General features: G+C 38.5%; 1 protein-coding gene across 6 annotated transcripts in view; it reads left to right on the top strand.

Moving 5' to 3' along the window:
* Window positions 1-22,986, top strand: part of Nalcn (sodium leak channel, non-selective) — a 303,181-nt gene that overhangs the window by 161,068 nt on the left and 119,127 nt on the right. For 4 of the 6 annotated variants that reach the window (XM_060391663.1, XM_060391664.1, XM_060391668.1 and 1 more), the window contains exons 14-15: window positions 5,538-5,675; window positions 19,145-19,219. In XM_060391663.1, the coding sequence (XP_060247646.1) occupies window positions 5,538-5,675; window positions 19,145-19,219 (213 nt within the window). The remainder of the gene's footprint in view (window positions 1-5,537; window positions 5,676-19,144; window positions 19,220-22,986) is intronic. The other 2 variants (XM_060391666.1, XM_060391669.1) reach the window with 1 other exon arrangement.

Below are 22,986 nucleotides of genomic sequence, written 5' to 3'. Positions count from 1 at the left end.
TTGATTATTTCCAGCTGTCTACTGCTCTTAGGCCTATCTGTTTCCTTTTTTTCTTTCTAGTGCTTTCAGGTGTGCCATTAAGTTGTTTGTATAGATATTTCAAGTTTCTTCTTCTTTTTTAATTTTTTTTTATTTTTTTATTTTTTTTTCTTTATTAATTACACTTTATTCACTTTGTATCCCCCCTGTGGTTCCCTCCCTCCTCCAGTCCCAATCCTTCCCTTCCTCCGCCCTCTGCATGCATGCCCCTCCCCAAGTCCACTGATGGGGGAGGTCTTCTTTTCCTTCCTTCTGATCCTAATCAATTAGGTCTCATGAGGAGTGGCTGCACTGTCTTCTGTGGCCTGGTAATGCTGCTTCCCACTCAGGGGGAGGTAATTAAAGAGCAGGTCAATCAGTTCATGTCAGAGACAGTCCCTGTTCCTATCACAATGGGACCTACTTGGATACTGAACTGCCATGGGCTGCATCTGTGCAGGGGTCTTAGGTTATCTCCATGCATAGACTTTGGTTGGAGTATGGGTCTCTGAGAAGTTCCCTGTGTTCAAATTTTCTGGTTCTGTTGCTCTCCTTGTGTGGTTCCCATCCTCTCTAGCTCTTAACTATTTCCCACTTCTTACATAAGATTCCATGCACTCTGCCCAACAGTTGGTCATAAGTCTCAGCATGTGCTATCATTGATAGTCAGCAGGGCAGAGCCTTTCAGAGGCCCTCTGTGGCAGGTTCCTAGCTTGTTTCCTGTTTTCTTCTTCTTCTGATGTCCAACCTCTTTGCCTTTCAGGATGGGGATTGAGCGTTTTAGTCAGGGTCCTCTCTCCTGCTTGGTTTCTTTAGATGTACAGTTTTTAGTAGGTTTATCCTATGTTATGTCTATATGAGTGAGTATATACCGTGTGTGTCTTTCTGCTTCTGAGACAGCTCACTCAGGATGATCCTTTCCAGGTCCCACCATTTACCTGCAAATTTCATGATTTCCTTATTTTTCGTTGCTGAGTAATACTCCATTGTGTAGATGTACCACAATTTCTGCATCCATTCTTCAGTTGAGGGGCATCTGGGCTGTTTCCAGCTTCTGGCTATTACAAATAAAGCTGCTACAAACATGGTTGAGCAAATGTCCTTATTGTGTACTTGAGCCTCTTTTGGATATATGCCTAGGAGTGGTATGGCTGGGTCTTGAGGAAGCACTATTCCTAGTTGTCTGAGAAAGCACCAGATTGCTTTCCAGAGTGGTTGTACAAGTTTACATTCCCACCAGCAGTGGAGGAGGGTTCCCCTTTCTCCACAACCTCTCCAGCATGTGTTGTCACTCAAGTTTTTGATCTTGGCCATTCTGATGGGTGTAAGGTGAAATCTCAGGGTTGTTTTGATTTGCATTTCCCTAATGGCTAATGAAGTTGAGTATTTCTTTAAGTGTTTCTCTGCCATTCGATATTCCTCTACAGAGAATTCTCTGTTTAGCTCTGTTTGCCATTTTTTAAGTGGATTACTTGGTTTGCTGCTTTTCAGCTTCTTTAATCTTTATATATACTGGATATGAGTCCTCTATCAGATAAAGGGTTAGTGAAGATTCTTTCCCAATCTGTAGGCAGTTGTTTTGTTTTGATGACGGTGTCCTTTGCTTTGCAGAAGCTTTTCAGTTTGATGAGGTCCCATTTATTGATTGTTGCTCTTAGAGCCTGTGCTGTTGGTGTTCTGTTCAGGAAGTTGTCAAGGTTGAGCATTTCTTTAAATGTTTCTCTGCCATTCGATATTCCTCTATTGAGAATTCTCTGTTTAGCTCTGTACTCTATTTTTTAATTGGATTACTTGATTTTTTGCTGTTTAACTTCTTTAGTTCTTCATATATACTGGATATTAATCCTCTGTCAGATATAGGGTTGGTGAAGATCCTTTCCCAATCTGTAGGCTGTCGTTTTGTTCAGATGACAGTGTTTCTTCTTGAAGGTACTTAGTGCTATGACCTTTCCTCCTAGCACTGTTCCATTGTGCCCCATAAGTTTGGGTATGTTGTGCCTTCATTTTCATTAAATTCTAGGAAGACTTTAATTTCTTTCTTTATTTCTTCCCTGGCCCAGTTGTCATTGAGTAAGATATTCAGTTTCCATGAGTGTGTAGGCTTTTTGGTATTTCTGTTATTGCTGAGGTCTTGTTTTAGACCACAGTGGTCTGATATGCTGAAAAGGGATTATTTCAATCTTATTGTATCTGTTGAGGCTTGCTTTGTGCCTGACTATATGGTCAGTTTTGGAGAAGGTTCTGTGAGGTGCTGAGAAGAAGGTAAACTCTTTTGTATTTGGGTGAAAAGTTCTGTAGACATCTATTGAGTCCATTTGATTTAAAACCTCTGTAAGTATCATTATTTCTCTCTATTTAACTTCTGTCTCGAAGATCTGTCCCTTAGTGAGAGTGGGGATTGAAGTCTCCCACCATAAATGTGCTGGGATCAATGTGTGATTTAAACTTTAATGTTTCTTTTACAAATGCAGGAGCCCTTTTATTTGGCTGTAAATGTTCAGGATTATGATTTCCTCCTGTTGGATTTTTCTTTTGATGAGAATAATGTGTCCCTCCCCATCTCTTTTGATTAATTTTGGTTGAAAGTCTACTTTATTAGACATTAGGGTGGCTATTCCAGCTTGCTTCTTGGGTCTGTTTGCTTGGAAAACTTTTTCCCAGCCCTTTACGGTAATGTCTAACTTTGTTGCAGAGGTGTGGTAAACACTATTTTAATGAGTTTTCCTAACCTCTTTCTCTCTATCAATTCTTTGGGATTTTATTCACATGATTTTACCAAGCAACATAATTTTTAAAAAATTAATCACAACATTATGTAATTCTAACTTTTCTATATAGTAATATCATTTAAAATATTGTTATTCTAGAGAATCAAGTGAGTCTAAAACAAAAGGTCATAAATAACAAAATAACCAAATGTTAGCAAAATATCAAAGGTGCATAACTCTCTGAGTTTCTCAGAAGATAAACTCTTCTTAAATAACCACTATTTGGGAAGAAAGAAAAAAAAGCAAGGACATTGAGTAGGTGAATAATTAAGGCAATTATACCCAAAAGAGATGTCACTTGGACACTCAGAGAATCCCATCAAAGCAAGTCTATTTTAGGGCTGTCTGGTAGTAAGACACAGCAGGAAACCCTCAGTAAATGGTTAGCCTACTATAGAAGTTGTCAAGTAGATTTCATTTTGAAAGCATACCTTTCAGAGAAAGGGAGAAAAAGAGAGGGAGAGAGAGAAAGAGACAGAGAGGGAGTGAGAGAGCGTTCTTGAAGCTGGCTAAGAATAAAGGAAATCAGTGCAAAATTGTCAGCTGCATAAAGGTGATGTGAGTTACATTCACTTCCACATTTTAAAATTTTAATGTGTATATTTTAAGAACAAAAAGCATATATATATATATATATATATATATACACACACATGCATGTCAATACAAGCAATAAACAATTCAGTAAAAGGTGGTTTATAAAACTCCATGTGTACCTATATGTATAATGTATTTGTTTTCCCAGTGAAGCACATGAATAATCTCAGCATAAACAGAACCAAAAAATGACAGTTTAATCATGTGAATAAATTGGGCCAGATTCTGATTAATCAATGTAAAGTAAGAAATAAGTCCAATTTAATTCTGAACATTGACGTTTTGTTACTGCACTGCTGTGCTATCTGAGCTCTGAAGGAAAAACGGAATTTTAGCATATCACCTGGCCCAGTAGTGAATGAACATTATCTTCCTAGTCAACATATTCAATAATGATACATTGTTTGTCAGCTTATCAAAACAAAGACGAAAGACAAATTCTATCAAACTCAAAGATGTAAATGTATGAACGAAAAGGACAGTGGGGAATAAAGGTGGTAACGGTCAAGTGTCTTTGCCTTGCGTGGGGAGGTTGGGCTCTTTAGGGTAAGGTCAGAGAAAATGAGGAGTTGTCTTGTATGAACTAAATGTTCCTGCTTCATAATAGATCTTTTACAGAATTATATAGAGGATTAATAAGTAGAAAACAATATCGTTTCCTACACTGACAATATGTGAGAATACTTTCATTTTTTGTTAAATAATCTAATGTGTGCTCAGTGAATTAATACCAAGATATTTTAGGGAAAAACATGTAAATTATTTTTATAATAAAGAGTTTTGAAGAGGGACTAATTACCCTATCAGTTATTAAAATATACAATTACTGATCAGTTTAGAAGTGAAATAGAATGATGGAAAAAATAGAAAAGTAATAGAACCATAACTCTACAAGTAGGCATTGTATGATAAAAGATATTTCAGATTAGGGAAGAAGATGTTTTTACTTAATCACATTGTTCCCAGTCAACTGTTTACATATTGTGAAGAAAGAATTAAAATTAATTCCTGTCTTGTTACATATTTGATAATAAGTTAAGATTTAAACTGGTCCAAAAGCTATTTCAGATTTGACATGTTCAGTGTAATAAACTGGAAACTATTGCACAAAGCCATAGGTGGCTTTGTTGTGGTGAACAAAGAAAGGACTGGCAAAACTGGCATACAGAAATTTTAAAGTTACATTTGCAAAAGGTGTGGAGAATGACAGTTTTTGTTGTATTTTACATGCATGGTAAGCAGGTGCTGTCATGCTGCCTTCTCAGCCCTCTATTGTATTTCTCCAATAAATCATGTTTTCATTCTATGCTTTCTTGTTTATGTTCATTTTCTTACCTTTTCTTTATAAATGTTTTAGGAGATGGCACCTTTATTCACCCTTAGCCTGTCAGCATTTTTTAGGAAAAAAAAAATCTTAAGGCATCAGATGTTTTTAATACAGTAGCTGAAATCATTTGACCAATGTGTACCATGCAAACAAAGTTAAGCTATTCCCTTATGTGCTTTAGGCAATGTAATTCACCTTTAAAACAGCACATTTCTATCTTCAACTTCAGGAAACCTAAATAATGTAATGTTGGGAATGTTAAAATAACTTGCTGAAGATAAAAAAAAATAAACGAATTGTGTAAGCCAAGATAATTTTTTATTTCTCGATAGTATTTACCCCTAACAAAGCAAATTTTAATTAAAAGTAATTAGTTTCTAAAGCTGAAGAGTTTGATGTAACATTTAATCCTTTGTTCTCAGCTCTTTCTCACAGTGCTTGAATTGTTTTCCTTTGATTTATCAGAAAAGAATCAATAATGCCAACAACAAAGTCTTCAGCAGAATACCATAGGCTAATTTATTTTATTTTCCATTTTTAGTTTAGGATATTTGTGTGTGTGGGGGGGGGGGGTGCTGTTGTTGTCTTGTTTTGTTCTTCTCTGTGCACCACAGTGTGCAGTGCCCTCAGGGGCCAAAAGAGAGCAATGAATGCCCTGTCCTGGAGTTACAGACAGTTCTGAACCGCCATGTGGGTGTAGGTACTTGAACCTGAGTCCCCAGCAGGAACAGTCGTCTCTCTGGCCTCTCATAGCTGATTTGCATTGCATTCAGATGTAACCTACACCAGGATCGGTCGGGTGTAACCCTCCGTTTTTTCTTGTGCAGGCATTTATGTCCATGTTCCAGATCCTCACCCAGGAAGGATGGGTGGACGTGATGGACCAGACTCTGAACGCCGTGGGGCATATGTGGGCACCGGTGGTTGCCATCTACTTCATCCTCTATCATCTCTTTGCCACTCTGGTGAGCTTATCATTTCTTTAAAGTCATCTCTTGAAATTCATAATGGGATGAACATTGCTAGATATTTGACATGTTGTCAATTTAAAAGTAAGAGATAATTAAAACTGCAAAGCCATCCCATTAGATGAGATCCCTTCCATCGTAAATGCTACAAATCAAATAACTTCTTGGGGATTGTGTTGTTCTCGGGTGCACGTGTTTGCATGGGAAATACAAACAAACAAAGCTCATAGTCACACATCAATTTAACAACCCTCCACATTTACCCAGAGCCATGTCCAGAGATTAAACGTGAACTACAGTATTGCTGTATTTCAGTATGTAGCGATGTTCTCTGTAATTTCACTACATCCTCTTCACAGCTGTAATTAAACTAAGACAGCAGCTGGAAACTTTGGGGTACAGTTCGTTAATTAGAAATCCAGTGTTTCTGTACTGTGTGCCATGCAGCGAAGCACTGGAGAGAAGATAAAATGCCTAGCTGAAACTATTCTGAAAGCACAAGACAACAGAATGCTGAAATTCAGAAAAGATCGGGGTATGTCATTCCTATAGACTGTTCTCTTCAATCACAGAAGATGAACACTTTTTGCTTTGTATTAAAAACAGGGAAGGGAACCTATAGAATACTGCCTCTACTACACTAAAGAAGTGAATTGCATTTCTACATCATGGCCTTGTTCCTATTTAACATTATTCGCTAATATTATGATAATAGTTACAAGTCACATGTTACCTTTTTTCTAGAATGGATAAAATAAAATTTACTTCCACTATTTATCATGTGACAAAAAGCTTTAAGATATTAGTTCTGATCTTTTGGACAGTCAGACAAGGAAATCTTATCAAGTAGCTGATGACAAAATTGAGGCTTGGGGGAGTTTAAGAATTTTCCCAGTACCACTCTAAGGATAAATGGGGGTCAGAATATTCTCACCTGTGGCTGGTCTTGTGCATGCTTGTTGTTTCCTTAGAAAAATTGAAAGTTGTCACTTAGCATGTCAAAGTAAAGTTTGACTCAAGAAAAGACTCACTCAACTGAAACAAACTTCTTACCACCTCTAGTGTCCTTCCAATTCTAAACACTTAGAAATTGAGTAAGTAATTGAGAAGTTATGTGTGATGACTCAAAAGTGGCCTTTACTGTAGGCAAAGGCTTTCTAAACCAAATCAAGCCCACCAGAACAAAGATCCTTGCTTAAGTGGTGTAAAGTCGTGTGTTGAAATGGTAGAAGGATGTAGAGACAGCTTGACGTTGTTTAAAGGGAGTTGACCAAACTAACACTGGACAGTGGGAATGGGCCTGGCTTCCAGAGCTGTGTGTGGCTGTGCTGGAATATGTGCCTTGGTTCCAGGGCTTTTGCATCCTCCCTTCCAGCTTGTTTACATCTGTGTCACTTCTCAATTACTCACTCATTCATTCACTAATGTATCTTACTAATGTTTAGTACGTACCTATCATGGTTTTAAATCAGTCTGGCACTAAAGTAGCTTGAAGACTATTGACCGTAGGTTAAATGCAGGATAAATTTAATATCAACACACAAGTGAGTAATTAACCTCCTTGTCTTCTGATAATCTAGTTATTTTCTTATTAAGATAATATAACTGTTCACCATCATCATTGCTGATTATCACTCTCAGATATAGATTTGAGTGACTCAGAGTCATGAGGGTAAAAGCCAGGAGAAACTGTATCCATCCTGGTACATTACCTAAGAAAGTAATTTTTAATTAAAATTCTATGTGGATCATTTATAGAATAAAGTACAGTATTTAAAACTTCCACCTAGCCTTCTCGGGAAACCTAAAAATTTAAGTGCCCCAAATATGGCATTAGTTATTAATTATTACTTTATCACACTCAAAGAGGCATGGGCTTTGAAATGTATGGAAATCAACATAAAAATTTACATTCAATTCCATCCTTTCTTCTGCTGATTTATGTGTGTGCCTGAAACACATATTGCCATTTTTCATTATAATTTTAAATGTCTAAGATAAAAACTAAACATTGAAGTTATTTGTTATGTTATTGACTATCTTTGACGTATATAAAGCAGTAAGGAGTTGAAAAGTCTTTGCGCCAACAAAAAGCAGTTTGGTAAATATGGTGCAGACAGAGGCATGAAGCTGGAGTCCCAAGGACCTAAATTAGCTTTAATGATCACTAGAAATGAGAAGTTCAGTGCATCAATTGGAGTTCCGCTGGGTCACACCTGAAAGTAAGCATATAACGCCTAATCCAAGTACTTCCCAAGTTCCATGTGTGTTAGCTCTGTCTGCATTCCAGAAGAGTTTTTGATCAATGGAAAGACTCATTCCTATTTTAGAATGGTTGAACTGAAAAAAACAAGTATGTCTTCAAATAAGTAAAATGCAGAGATTTACTGTACATATGAATCTATTAAACTATATACTGTTTTAATTTATCATTTTAATGTTTTGTACTGTAGAGTTGGAAGATTACTAATAATATAGTTTCGTTTGTAGGACCCTGCTCCATATGTGATGGCAACCTTTCCTGACTGTCATATATGACACTGAAAGCAAAGCTATATGTGGTCATGTGTTCCTTTCCTGACATATCATTAATAGAAATAATTCTCAGAATAAATGTATCAAGCTCAGTATATATGATGCAATCACATTTATTTCTAATATTCTCTTTATTTTAACACACATAAGCCTAATTCCTAGATCATTAAAATATGCAGTCAGTGCTGGTCAGTTGTCTTATTGGACTTCTTCCCCAGCCTTGTTTCAGTTTTCCAAGGCTGAGGCTTCAGTGTCACAGCACATCCATGCACACGACCCTTTCTCTAGGATCTATACCCAGCTTTGAATCTTGCCCCGGAGCGCTCTATACCAGGAATTTCCCAAGCCATATACCAAATCTGGTTCACCATCCAGATTTCTGCAGCCCGTGAGTCACAAATGTTTTCTTCATCTTTACATGGTTATGTAACTAGGTATTACATGAGACCCTTGATGTTGCCTTGTGGCCAAAGCGTAAATCATTTACTGCATGTGAAAACTAACAGGCCATTGCACTAAGAAAAGACTACAATTATTTATTTTCTAAAGTACAGTGGTGCGGAATTCCTGTGTTCTTGTGCTATCATTTATGTTTGATAGTATAGATTTCTTTTTTAATGTCTTGATACTCTTGGTAGTGAATGGTACACTGTTTTGCCTTTATTTGCATTTTCACATTTTTGTGACTATTCAGGGAAAAATTCCCTGCATGGCCATTGGGCATCTTCTCAGTGACTCACCCAGTCACCTGCTCTTTATGTTTTCTAGGGACTTGGTTGACTTTTTTAAGTTCATTTGTAAGGGTGGCACATGTTTTGAATTTTAATCCCTTAGTTAGTATATGTGTAGAAAATCTTTTCTTTGATGGTATGTTTTATTCCAATTTTCCTAAATTTTTGACACATTTAAATATGGCTAAAACAATCATTTTTCAAATATAATCTATATTTTAACTCATGATCAATATATTTTCTTTCTAAAGTTATAAAGATACTCTACTGTATTTTTTCTTATGATTTAAATTTTTATTTTTCTTTCTTAGTTCTTTTCTTTGTGCTTCTTTTCTTTCTTTCTTTCTTTTTTTTTTTTTTCATGACAGAGCTTCTTCGTGTAATCCTGGATGTCTTGGAACTCTCTCTGTAGACCAGGTTAGCCTCAAACTCAAAGATCTACCTGTCTCTGCCCCCTGAGTTCTGAGATTAAAGGTGTGTGCCATCACTGCCTAGCTGCTTCTTAGATATTTAACCCATCTTGACTTCAAATTTATGTTTAGTAAATGTTAAATGAAATGGTTAAATAAAACTCAAGCCATTTTTACTCCACCAGATTTTTGTGAGAATTTTAATGCATTAAATATTTACTTGAGTTTCTCTGGTTATTAATATATAGGAAAAGATTAAATAATTAGACTTTTAAATTCATAAATAATATCTTAATGAAAGTATTAGCATAGTGAAAGAAAACGCTGTCACTAAATTATTTTTTAAATATAACATGTATATGTTACCCCAAAATTTTAGTTGCTTTATACATCTTACAAAGACTTTGCTTCAGACATGATCAGCCATTATTTTTTTGTTATCTGAATACTCTTAGAATGATAGTCACTAAAGCATTATATTATCGGGTTATCCTTGATTCATTTAGCATGGCTTTACTGAATCTCTACAATTACAAATAAAGGAGGCAAAGTGGGAAATATCTTAACCAAAACTAGTTAGGTCTCCCAACTACTCAGAAGTTAATATTAGTCAACACAAACCCATCAACAAACATTTCAGACCTAGGACTAGGTAAAAAGATACCCAATTGCTTGCTTTATGATCAGAACCTACATAGTAACTTGTGCTTCCTGGTTTTTCCACATCATCCTCATGTGAAAAATTTTAAATGGGGCCATTCAAAACGTAGTTATGGTTAGATACTAATTAATAATTTTCAGAGATAGATTTTAAATCAACGTATCAATATTTTCATAGAAGTGGTGGGCCTGTGTGACAGAGAAAAGTGTTATAAACTAAACTCCGTGTTTCACAGACCTGTCTGTGGCTTGTTAAAACAAGCATCTTTGTTAAATTGTTCGTTTCCTCTAGTAAGTATTATAAAAAGCAACTCAACTTAATTTCGAAGGAACGTTGACAGAAATGTGTAAACTCTAAGGAGTAATTAGTCTTTCAGTCCATGCTGATTAGTGGTACCGCCAACGAGAAGTGTTCCTGACCCGGGGTCAGGCATGTGCATGGTAGGAAAAATAAAATAAAATTTGGCCACAGCAGGAGGCCAGAATGTTGCATGCTCCTGGGGACACCAATTTGTCTGCTCACAATGACAATCAAGCTTCAGTGTACAGCAAAAGTATACTCATCACTATTATCTATTGTTCCTTTGAATGCTCTCTTCTGCCAGGTATGTGTTCAGTATTTCTGTCCAAAATGGTTGCAGTTTACTATATGCTTGTAGAATTTATCTTTTCGTCCATTTTTTTTGCTGGTTATTTGGGGATAAGGGACATGGAAGATTTAAACAGCTGAAAAGACTTTCTTTTACACCCCTTTGATTTCTTTTTTCTTTTCTCCTTTATTATTGTCTCAAAAGAAAGCCCTGTGATGTGAATACTGAAAGGAGAGAAAACATAATTAAGCCTTCATTGTGGATGGTCTTTTCGTTACCTTTGAAGTACCAAAATTAACACAGCAGTCTCTTGATTTTGCCTCGGTGACAGCAGCTTGCTGCGAATAGATATGTTTTGCTAAAAGAGATGTACGTTTGAGACTGTGGATTAAATGATTTAAAAGTGGGTCTTTGTTGAAGGTATTCCATTTTACATTGCTTTGATTATGTTTGACTGTTTTGACCCATATAAAAAATTAAATTGTTTTATACCACAGATGGCCAGAAACCTCAGGATAGTGTGGTTATAAATGCTAAAAGGAGAAAATAAACACAAGGGGTGAGACATGTTTCAGTTCCCTAATGTGCTTCTAATTACATAGACAGACAGATAGATAGAGAGATGAGTAACACCAACAAATATCATAAAGAATAAAGAGATTAATGGTGACATTCCAGCCAAAGAGCCATTTTCATATTATGCGAAAGTAGTAAAAATAAACAAAAAAAAACTTAAAAAAATGGAAATGTGTTTAGAGTGAGTCATGACAACATGTAGCGATAAAGCAAAATGAAGTATGTTGCTACAGTGACAGAGGTCTCAGACATGGCAGTGCATTCTGAAGGTGTGTCTGGCCCTTTAAGAAAGAGCCTTAACCGTTGGAATCTGTATTATGCTACCTCAAAAGTGAGTCTGATGTGTAGGTTATTATATGATGGACAGAATGCTTGTTAGCAAGACTACTGTCATCATTTATTTGATTTACCTGAAACTTAGTATGTGCAAATGGAAGAAAAACAAGTTTATCTGCCATAAATGTATAAAATTAGCAAGTATATGAATTTATAAAATAATGTACAAACTTTGCAAAGGCTACAAAACTGTTGGCTCCAGTGATTCCACAGAAAATTTCTAGCTCAGAGTAAATCTAGACTTTAAGAAGTAGAAGGAAGAGGAAGGGGAAAGAATCCTAAGGGACAGAACAGTAGCCAGACATCTGGGGACACTTGGACAGATGCTTTGCTAAACCTAAAAAAGGTCACTTCAAACATCTACTAAGCAGGAAGCTCGAGATTCTGTCAGCGTATTGTTGTGTCTAGGGTTTTGATGAGATTTGTTTTGCAAGTCAAATAATTAAAAGGCAGAAAAAAATTCAAGCCCAACAGGTCTCAGCAAGGAATATCTATCTCAAACAGAGCAGACAGAATCAGCCAGTGAAGAAAGGTTTTAAATAGAAGTGAGAAAACACACACACACACACACACACACACACACACACACCACACCCAATGCACCCATGCACACACCCACACATTAGAGCAGATAGAATCAGCCAATGTATAAAAGTTTTACCTAGGGGCAAGAAAACATACATGCACACACACATACACACATACACACATACACATACATCAAGACACACGCAAAGACCCTTTGCAAAGCATAGGAGAATTTGGAAGATGGAAGGCCTTTGACCTCTACTGAAGGGCTGAGGTTTTAGGAGGCTTATGGGGTGCTAAAATGAAGGCTTCCTTCCTCTCATTTAGGATTGGCCAGTTTAAAGGGATGCAGGGAAGTTGACAGGTCCACATCCTTAACTTGTTTTCTTGTTTTGTTTTAACAAAAAAGTCATTGTTTATTACATAACCAAGCAATGTAAACATACCAACTATCAGTCTCATCTGGAATTACTAGATTTGTAATTTAGATGAGAGAGTATTATCAATCTAACAGGCTAATCAGCTTTTATATAATGAGAGAACAGAGTAGATGATAATATATTTAATATGCAATGAAGACCTGTAATAGACTCACAGCACCCACACACACACATACTTTGTGTGCCAGAGCCTAAATTTAACATGTATTCCTTTTAGAAGAATTTTTTTAATTTTTATTAATTTTTATTTTTTATATTAACTACAGGTTATTTACTTTGTATCCCAGCCATAGCCCCCTCCCTCACTGCCTCCCAATCCCACCCTCCCTCTCTCATCTCCTCCCTGCCCCTTTCCAAGTCCATTGCTAAGGGAGGTCCTCCTCCCCTTCCATCTGACCCTGGTTTATCAGGTATCTTCAGGACTGGCTGCCATGTCCTAATCTGTGACCTAGCAAGGCTATTCCTCCCTGGGGAGGGGAGAGGGGGGAAGGGTGAAGGGGGAGGAGCCAATCAACATATTCTTAACTTGTAAACACATCCTTAAACTTGGGGGAAGGGGAGCTACTGGCAGAAGCTACTGGCAGGCCTTTATCTCTTGTCAGAAATCTGAGGAAAAAGCCAGATGGTTGACATCTTTATCCAGTATGTGTGCCCATCAGGCATCTAACAACAAGGTCCCACTTCCTGAAAATTCATGGAGACTTCTCAGACTTCAAGACATGATGTGAACCATTTTTCTACATGAAAGTTATAGTCAGTACAAAAACTGGCTTAGGAATGAGTATTTTCCATTAAGGAGATGAAGAACTGGATAGACAAGACTAGAGAAACTGTGTCTCCATGACTAAGTGTAGTTCACTACCCTTGTGAAGAATCCAGTTTCCAGCACCCGCGTGATGGCTCACAAATGTCTGTAATCCGCTCCGAGAGGATCCATGCCCTTTTCTGCTGTCCTCTGGCACTGAATGCATGTGTTACATGTACACGATAGGCAAAACACTCAGACACATTTTTTTAAATCTTCAACAAGAGTTACATACCTCAAGTATCATGTTATTCTTTGCTTTTTTGTAAAAAAATCTGGTTCATTCTGTGTTTGTGGTGGGCATAAATAAAGGTGGGCATGTGTTCAGCTACCCAGCAGCAGGGTGGACACCATGGCGCTACCGTCAAATACTGTTGACATGTTCACACATGCAAGCAGCCAGTCCAGGAGAACTTATACGCATGTGAACTCCTTGACTTTTAAGACACCAGGTCAACTAACAGCATTCTGCTAAAAGCATATGTGTATTTTAGCAAAACCCAAGAAAAAAATTGACATGATATAGCATAATGAACCTTATTATTCCTGATATTAAAACATTAACTTTTAAAGCAATCTAATATTATAAACTATATTCAGAACTGAAGTATTTTATCATTCTAAGTAACAAAACAAAGCTGATTGGTTAAATGATTTAGACTTGGAAACATAAAGTGTTTCATACATTAAATAAGGCCTTGTGGCTCCAGGTGGTTAGGTCAATGAGCGCTTTCACACATTCCTATGTGCCATCTCACATCTATGGGAAGCGTTTTGACACCCTGTGTGTATCATGTTTAGTAAGCGGACATTGACTGAAAAACAGAAGCAAATACTTGGATGTGATGGGTCCTGGTTCCTAATGAGCATTACCTCAGCTTTCTGTGATGATAAAGCAAACAGAAATGCCCAAGAACCTAGTAATACTCTTGCTTTCAGAATTAGGACCTGTCACACATTTCCACAACTTCCCATTCCTTTTGTTGGTAAGTGGCTGACACCCAAGCCAGCCTGTTTCCTCCTTCCATTTCCACCTTGGGCTTATAGGAAAATGATGTATTGTTGACAGGGTAAATGAAACATGATGGAAAGCATGATGCCAGCCTCTCCTCGCTTCAATTTCTTCATCCCAGTGGTTATTGTCACCTTATTAGAGTCTGAGAAAAGAACCCTAAAGTAATTCTCACTTTCTTGCAATCAGCTGCAGGCTCACCTTGGTTTCCTGAACTTTCCATCTCTGTTCCAAAAGACTGTTCTCAGTCCAGCCTTCCCTTATTTCTCAGTCTGAGTGGTAAGTCATCACCTTATCACAGACCCCACGCCAGGGACAAAGGTCACACTGAAACAACGTGTGTTCAAAGAAGCCTGTCTTCACATGACCTTGGATTTCCTTTCTGCCATTCACTGGTTTTTCCTTTTCCAAAAGGGTTATGCTAATTGAACCAGCATCTAGATGTTCCAATCTCTCCCAACACCACTGTTTTTGTTTGTTTGTTTGTTGTTTGTTTTATTTTTTTCTAGTTAGAGTTTTTATTGCTATAGTAAAACAAGACCATAAGCAACTTAGTGGGAGGCTTTGTTTTTTTATTTTTTGTTTTTGTTTGTTTATTTGTTTGTTTGACATTTCAGGAAAACTTTACTTATTCACTGAACTCTGAATTTCACACAATTTTTACATTATTAAATATTCTTTTGATCTTTTCTTTTTTATTTATTGTTATTATAATTTATTCACTTTGCATCCTGGCTGTAGCCCTATCCTTCATCTTCTCCCAGTCCCACCCTCCCTCCCTTGTCTCTCCTTATGCCCCTCCCCTAGTCCACTGATAGGAGAGGTTCTCCTCCCCTTCTATCTGGCCCTAGCCTATCAGGTCTCATCATGATTGGCTGCATCCTCTTCCTCTGTGGCCTGGCAAGGCTTTTCCTCCTTGGAGAGGTGATCAAAGAGCCAACCACTGAGTCCATGTCAGAAGCCCCTGAACTCCTTACTAGGGAACCCTAGTAAGATGAGCTGCCGTGGGCTACATCTGAGCAAGGGTCTAGGTTCTCTCCATGCACGATCCTTGGTTAGTGCATCAGTCTCTGCAAGTCTTTGAAGAAGGAAATTAAAGAAGATTTCAGAAGATGGAAAGATCTCCCATGCTCATGGACCAGTAGGATTAACATAGTAAAAATGGCCATCCTACCAAAAGCAATCTACAGATTCAATGCAATTCCCATCAAAATACCAACACAATTCTTGAAGAACAGACCTTGAAGAACAATTCCCAAATTCATATGGAAAAACTAAAAACTCAGAATGGCTAAAACAATCCTGTAAGATAAAAGATCTTCTGGAGGTATCTCCATCCCTGATCTCAAGCTGTACTACAGAGCAACAGTAATAAGAACTGCATGGTACTGACATAGAAACAGACTGGTGGGTCAATGGAATTGAAAAGAAGACCCAGAAATAAACACACACACCTACAAACACCTGACTTTTCACAAAGGAGCTGCATTAGGTGCATTAAACACAAAAACAAGTAACAGCAAGATCTCAAACTTTGGAAAGAAAATTCCAATAGAGAAGTAAGTATGAGCATCTCTTCATGGTGCTGAAAACCTCCCTCTGCATTCCTTGACCTCAGCCTGGGGCACTTGTGAGATTGCCAGCCCCAACCCAGATTCTTCTCTCCTTTGCCCAGTGTCTTTGGAAGGTGGGCTTTGGCTGGACTCACCTTCTCAGCTCCAACAGAATAAGCCATGTGCTCTTCAGCATCCTGGAATGGTTTTCTTTCGTGCCAAAGTCACCTTGGTATTTCATTGCCTTTGAGTGCATCCTTGAGCCTCCTCATTGCTGCACAGTGTTAACTATGCCCTTAGCGCATCTGTCCCAATGGGCTTTCAGAAACCAACATGCTCAGCTGGTACAGCATTCAATTTATAAACTGCAAATAACTGTTAGTCTCTGGTGTCAGTCTTCAGCCTTATGCAGCCAAAAAACACGCTTCTGTTCCAGCTTTCCTACAGACTTCAGCCTGAATTATTTCAGGGGACAGAGGAAAGAAGAGGAATGTTTCCTTGGAAAACAAGAGGCGGTAACTGTGTTGGCATCCATTGGCATGTTTGTATAGCCAAGACCTGGCTGCACATTTTTCCTGAACTATTGTTGACTATTAATATGATAATCATAGTACCTTAATACAGCACAGTAAATTCCATGGGCTAGTGATTGCCCCAGAAAAAGTAAGGAACAGCTCCTGTTTCTGAACCACAGCATTCCTGCCTGTGTAGTTATAACCTATACCTGCTGAACTCAGTTGTGCTCCACTGTGAGAGCATCTGAGCCTTAACTAGACTGTGTCTGATACATTCCCAGAATCCCCTGAACTGTTTATCAATTTTACTCTAATAGAATAACAGTAATGTCACTGTCCTTCAATAGCTCCCCATCTAGAGAGTGCTAGAGAAATAATTACAAGTAAAATGTGCTAAGCTACCAACCTCTCCATGAAGGCAGCAGAGAAAAAAAACAAACAAACAACAGTTTTGTTCTTGAAGAAGCATTGAGCCAAAGCCAAGGTAGGAATGTCAGGTGACCTAGTAGGCATAACAAAGGCAGAAAGAAATGTCAGTCTGTACATGCGTGTTTCCAGTGATAGGAACAGGCAATTTTCAAAAAGATTCAACAGTGCTAGTTGGTGAATATAGTTCATATAAATTTTACCTGGTGACTTTCAAGGCTGGGCTGGTTGTCTGTATCCAGACAGACAAAGAGCTGTATATCTCCAGGACAGCTTGAAACAGGATTACTAGGGAAATCTCCATCCTCCCACCAGGATGGGAACCTGAGGTCCTTAGTAGTTGTTTACATCTTAAAGATACAATTCTCACTCTTGGGTCCAAGAAAAAAAAAAAAAAGCCTAAAACAACAACAAGTAGGTACCTTTCCTGAATAATAAGGAGTAAAATTCTAAGGTGACTATGTGTACACAGGTGGAAGACAATGAGAAGAATGTGAAAGTAAACATGTTTCTAAAGGAATTGCTTAAGAAAAGGGGAGAAATAGACCCCACCCCCATCACTGAGGATCTTTCCTTTTTCTTTTTGGATGTTTGTTTACATATTTTCTGGGGAGGCAGGACACCCAGCTGAATCAGGGTATTGAACAAGGCCTGCTGAAGTGCCTGCTCTCAGCGGTGATACGGAAACTGTTCCTCTGAGCCATAGCTTTCCATCACCAAGCTTGGAGAGAACTGTGAGATGCCCTGATTAGAACAATGCCGACTGTCAAGTGAGCCTGACCTAAACGACAGGGTGGATCAGACACGGTAACATCAGGAAAAGCCTCTGATCTGGACCACAATGAAATATCTCCAAGTTCTGGGCTACAAAAGGAAGCATGTGGCACTAGGTCCCAGCCAATCATCTTTCACAACCCTGCCCCTTTGTTATCCATTTATTAAACCTGGAACAGAAAGAACCACTATATTCTGCATAATAATCTCTGGTACAACAACTCCCAACTCAATTGCCTCAACTTTCTTGCCATTTGGTTCAAGCATCAAATATCAAGACATGTCAATAACTTTTTCAGAGGAAAATTGAAAAAAAAAAAAAAACGAATGTAAATGAGGAGTGAAAACAACAATGAGCCAAACGTGGGACCTCAGGGACTGACTCCACGCACAGGAAAGACTAGAAATTAAAATATTTTAAATGCTATTGTATGTTTGCTTTCTTTCTTTCCCACATTTACCAATTCCAAAAAAAAAAGCATGTGTCATTTCTTAGTTTGTGAAATATCTCAAAACATATAAAAGGTAAAAATTTATCATCGCTACACAAAGATAGACATTATTGCCAGGCTAAATCACCTAGTCTGGATACCTCTTTGAGCATTTTTTCTATATTGCTGGTCTCTCATATACTCTTACTTTTATAGTGGAACCATTCTTGGTACCGTAAAAATTCATAAGTTGTTGCCCAATGCTATATAAAAACTTGTCTACATCCTGGGAACTTACTAACAAAGAAACGTTTATCTTGAGCAACTTTTCTGTTGGGATCTGGAACAGGCTTGCTTGGGTGTGTTTCAGTGTCTTTTAGGTTAGTCAGGACGTCTGGGGCTGCGGTCACTTGGCATTGAGCATCTGCCTCCAATCCAGGTCTCTCACAAGAGTGTTGGAAGGTTCCTTGCTGGCTGCAGGCAAGAAGCATCAGTTCATCGGCAGACAGGACTTTCACAGCGCCTCCCTACACTTGGCTCCCGCTTCCCCCTGAGCCACTCAGCCGAGAGTGTAGAGTAGGACCTACACCGCCTCTTCCTGCTTCTGTTTTGTTGTCTCGTGGTTCCGTATTCAGTCTGAGCTGACAGAAACTATGGGACACCCTGGAGACTACCTGCTGCCGAGGAAATCTTTAAAATCAATATAAGTTTGTGTTGTGTTCTCTTGTAGTTCGAGGGTAGTGTTTCCTACTTAAAAGTTTAGACGTCATTTCCAGGATTTCCTCCTTATAAGTAACCATCCAAGTAGCACCTTTGGACATGAAGCTTTTAATCATTAATTCAGATATTTTCTTAGCTTAGTTTCAGAGATGGGGTTGTTAAATTAAAATAATCAGAGCTTTCTTATTAAATTTCCTTCCTGAGTAAATTAATTTTTTTATTGTTTATGTAACTTTTATAGTTCCTGTCCTGTGTATGTGACATGCACTTTAAAGTGTCTATGCAATGACTCACGGCATATATTTATAATTTTCAACTGATGAATTTTTATCAAAAAGCTTTTAGGTATATATTCTATATTATATATGAAGTTTTTATACCTATAGCATGTGGGTATTTTCATTGTTATTTAACCATTTTATAGATCCTCCTGAGTTTGTTTGTTGCTGTTATTTTGGACAACTTAGAACTTGATGAAGATCTAAAGAAGCTTAAACAAGTAAGTGACATGGGGGAGTTAAAAAGTTGAGGCAAAAACCTATATTTACAGTAGTGTTGACTTTGGACCTTCAAAACAAAAACTTAATTAAAAAGTTGAAGCAGTGTGAGTTAATAAACTAACTTGTCTTTTTTGGTGTTGTTGTTGTTTTTTAATCTCCTATCCAATATCAGGGGGCATTTCTCTCTTACTCTACAAATATCCTGAGACTAGTTTTATAATACTATTTTGAGTAAAAGTAGGATGGGCATAGTTTAAGGAACTAGATTTTGAGATCCTTTTTCTTCCATTAAATGAAGAATGTTCGGAAATCAAGTCCCCAGGGCCACATTGCCATAGCTCGCAAGTATGTGCAATGCTGTGACCTTCATCATAGAAGTTCTGGAAAGCAACTTGTCTGACTTCTAGACAATACCAGAGCATCTAATCTGGGTTCCCAAAGTGGTATTAAAAATTAAATAAAATAAACGATCAAATATGTTTCTTCTTATACATGAAAGCAGACTGCATCAGGGTAGAGGAAATGGTATTTTAAAATGGAAATGGTAGTGTATAAAGGTTATGTTCTCCGTGGCAGACAGGTGGCAAATTTAATCGGCTAACTAGCTTTACAGTTCTCTGCATGAAGAGAACCCGGCTGGAGTGTTTGGCTTTGCTGAGAAATAAAGGGAAAGGGAACATTTGGAGAAGATTTCCTTGACATACTCACACACAGCAAGCTGAAGTGAAGTGTTAACAATAAGACCCAGAGGTTTTTTGTTGTTGTTGTTTTTATTTTGTTTTGGATCTTTTTGTTTATTTATTTATTTATCTATCTATTTTTATTCAATCACTTTACAGCCTGATCCCAGCCCCTCCCTGTCCTCCTCCCAGTCACATCCTCATGTACTCTTTCCCCCACTACCCCCTCTTCTTCTCAGAAAAGGGAAGGCCCCCAAGGGGTACTAACCCACCTTGGAACCTCAGGCTGCAGCAGGACTAAGCACATCCTCTCCAGATGAAGCCTGTCAAGACAGCCTAGCTAGAGGAAGGGGAACCAGAGGCAGGCAACAGAGTCAGAGACAGCCCCTACCCCCTTGTTAGGGAGCCTGCATGAAGAACAAGCTGCACATCTGCTACACATGCGTAGGGGTCTAGGGCAGGCCCATGTTGTTCTTTGGTTGGTGGTTCAGTCTCTCTGAGCCCCCATGGGCCCAGGATAGTTGACTCTGTAGATCTTCTTGTGGTATCCTTGACCTCTCTGGCTTCCTCAATCCTTCCCCGACTCTTCCACAAGATTCCCCAGCTCAGCCTATTATTCATCTATTAGTCTCTGCATCTGTTTCCATCAGCTGCTGAATGAAGCCTCTCAGAAGACACTATGCCAGGCTCCTGTCTGCAAGCATAGCAGAGAATCATTAATAGTGACAGGGCTGGGTGGGTCTCAGTTGGGACAGTCATTGGCTTGCCGTTCTTCAATCTCTGCTCCATCTTCATCCCTAAACTTCTTGTAGGCAAGACAAATTTTGGTTCAAAGGTTTTATGGACGTACAGGTGTCCCCCTCCCACCACCAGAAGTCCCACCTGGCTGTGGGAGGTGGTGACTGAAGGCTCCTTAACCCCCGCTGCTAGAAGCTAGGAGTCTCAGCTCAGGTCACCCATAGGCTACCTAAAGCCTCTGCTGTCCCAGAGATGCCTACCCTCCCACCACCGCTCTCTGATCCCCACCCCTGCCACCTCCCCACCCCTCTCCCACCTAGTTCCCTTCCTCCATCTACTTCAGATGTCTTTTTATTTCCTCTTCTGAGTGAGATTCAAGCTTCCTCCTTGGCTCCTCTTTGGCTTCTTTGAGACCCAAGACTCTTAAGCAAACTTTTGGAATAATACAAAGGTTCTTACACATTCATAATTTTCAAAACATGCCTATTTGGCAAAAGATAAAAAAACATAACCTATAAGTTTGCGTTTTCTAATTTCTTCTTTTTAAATTTTACTTAATTTTTATATTAATTACAGTTTATTCACTTTGTATCCCAGCTGTAGCCTTCTCTCTCATTCCCTCCCAACCCCACTCTCCCTCTCTCAGCTCCTCCCATGCCCATCTCCAAGTCCACTGAGAGGGGAAGACCTCCTGCCCTTCCATCTGACCATAGCCTATCCAGTCCCATCAGGACTGGCTGCATTGTCTTCCTCTGTGCCCTGGTAAGGCTGCTCCCACCTCAGAGGGAGGTGACCAAAGAGCCAGCCACTGAGTTCATGTCAGAGACAGTCCCTGTTCCCCTTACTAGGGAACCCACTTGGAGACTGAGCTGTCATGGGCTACATCTGTGCAGGGGTTCTAGTTCCTTCTAATGGACCTTTTAAACTTTAACATATTATTCTCATCTCCAAAGCCGCTGATTTCACCATGGGTATCCAGAAGGGTTGAAAGGCATATTTGAAATCAAGACCCCTGCTCTGAGCATTCCCAGGAAGGTTTTAGGCTTCATAGCATCCTGAGCTATGCAGGTTAATGACTCTATAGTGGGGTCATTCCCTCTGATCTTTCCGCTTTATAGTTTAAGGAAAGGGCTCTTCAAGTGAGAGTTAGGATGTTATTCTATGTGAGTGATTTGAAATGCTTTGCATGGCTCCTCTGTAGAAAAATATATTATGTGTGAGCTCAGCATCAAAACTGATCAACTGCATAATTTAACAAAACCAATAAAAATACTGCTTTCCAAATCTGGTGTTTATATGTGGATTTTCCTGTGTGTCATATTTATCACTTATATACATTGAATATATTTTATATACTCGCATCAAAATTGCATACTTAAAATGAAAACCATTCAGTTTTCCCTTGCTGATCCAATACAAGATTTAGTGTGGGATTAAACAACCACTGAATAAGTAAAATACAATGTAATTTAAGCTCATATTTGCCAAATACTCTTTCTCCTAAAAGGCAGTAGATAGATAGATAGATAGATAGATAGATAGATAGATAGCATGTTTTTGGAACCCATGAACCCAAACCTAAATACGTTTTACTGTGATGGTATTTTGAGTGTTTTGAGTTGTAAAGATATGTACAACATATTTAACTTTCTCTTTAGCATTCATATATCCAACACTCAGCCACTTTTTCATTTATTTTTATCTAACCCCAAATGAAAAACTAACAGTTTAAACAAATCATGAGAGACTCGGTAAGTAAACTCCTTCTCATGTAAGTGTGAGTACCTGAGGTCAGGTCCCAGGAGCTCCGGGAAGAGCCGTGTGAGGTGTGCTCATGTAAATCCAGTTCTGAGGGAAAAGACGAGCATTCTGCTGCCAGCCAGTCCAGCCAGCTTAGTGAGCCCAGGGCTTGGTCAGGCGGTGTTTCAAACATCTGACTGAGAGCACTGGAGGAAGACGGCTGACGCTGGCCCGCGACATGTGTACATGGACTCAGCACATACACACATACATGATCATGTACACACGTGAGAGAGACCTAATTAGTATTTCATTTTCTTCATGAACCTTAAAGTTCTTCAGTTTTAATATATTTATATTCATTATAAAAAGGGTTTTATTGAGAGTGTGGTGCTGCAGGCCTGTAACCCCAGATGAGAGGAGGCAAGAAGTTTGAGGACATGATGTTTGCTACACAGGCTGTTGCCATCGTGCCCTACAAGAAACCCTGGCTTACAATAAATAATTAAGTTCATAAATATGATTTTCAAGCTTTAGAAATTCTGTACATCATGTTAGTGATTTGATTGGGGCAAATTTTTTTGAAGTCTTAAAGAAATTTTCAGCAC

This window comes from Meriones unguiculatus, chromosome 9, assembly GCF_030254825.1.
Source record: "Meriones unguiculatus strain TT.TT164.6M chromosome 9, Bangor_MerUng_6.1, whole genome shotgun sequence".
Classification (NCBI taxonomy): Eukaryota; Metazoa; Chordata; class Mammalia; order Rodentia; family Muridae; genus Meriones; species Meriones unguiculatus.
The sequence above is the reverse complement of the archived record's forward strand: the minus strand, read 5'-3'. Positions and strand labels throughout refer to the sequence as shown.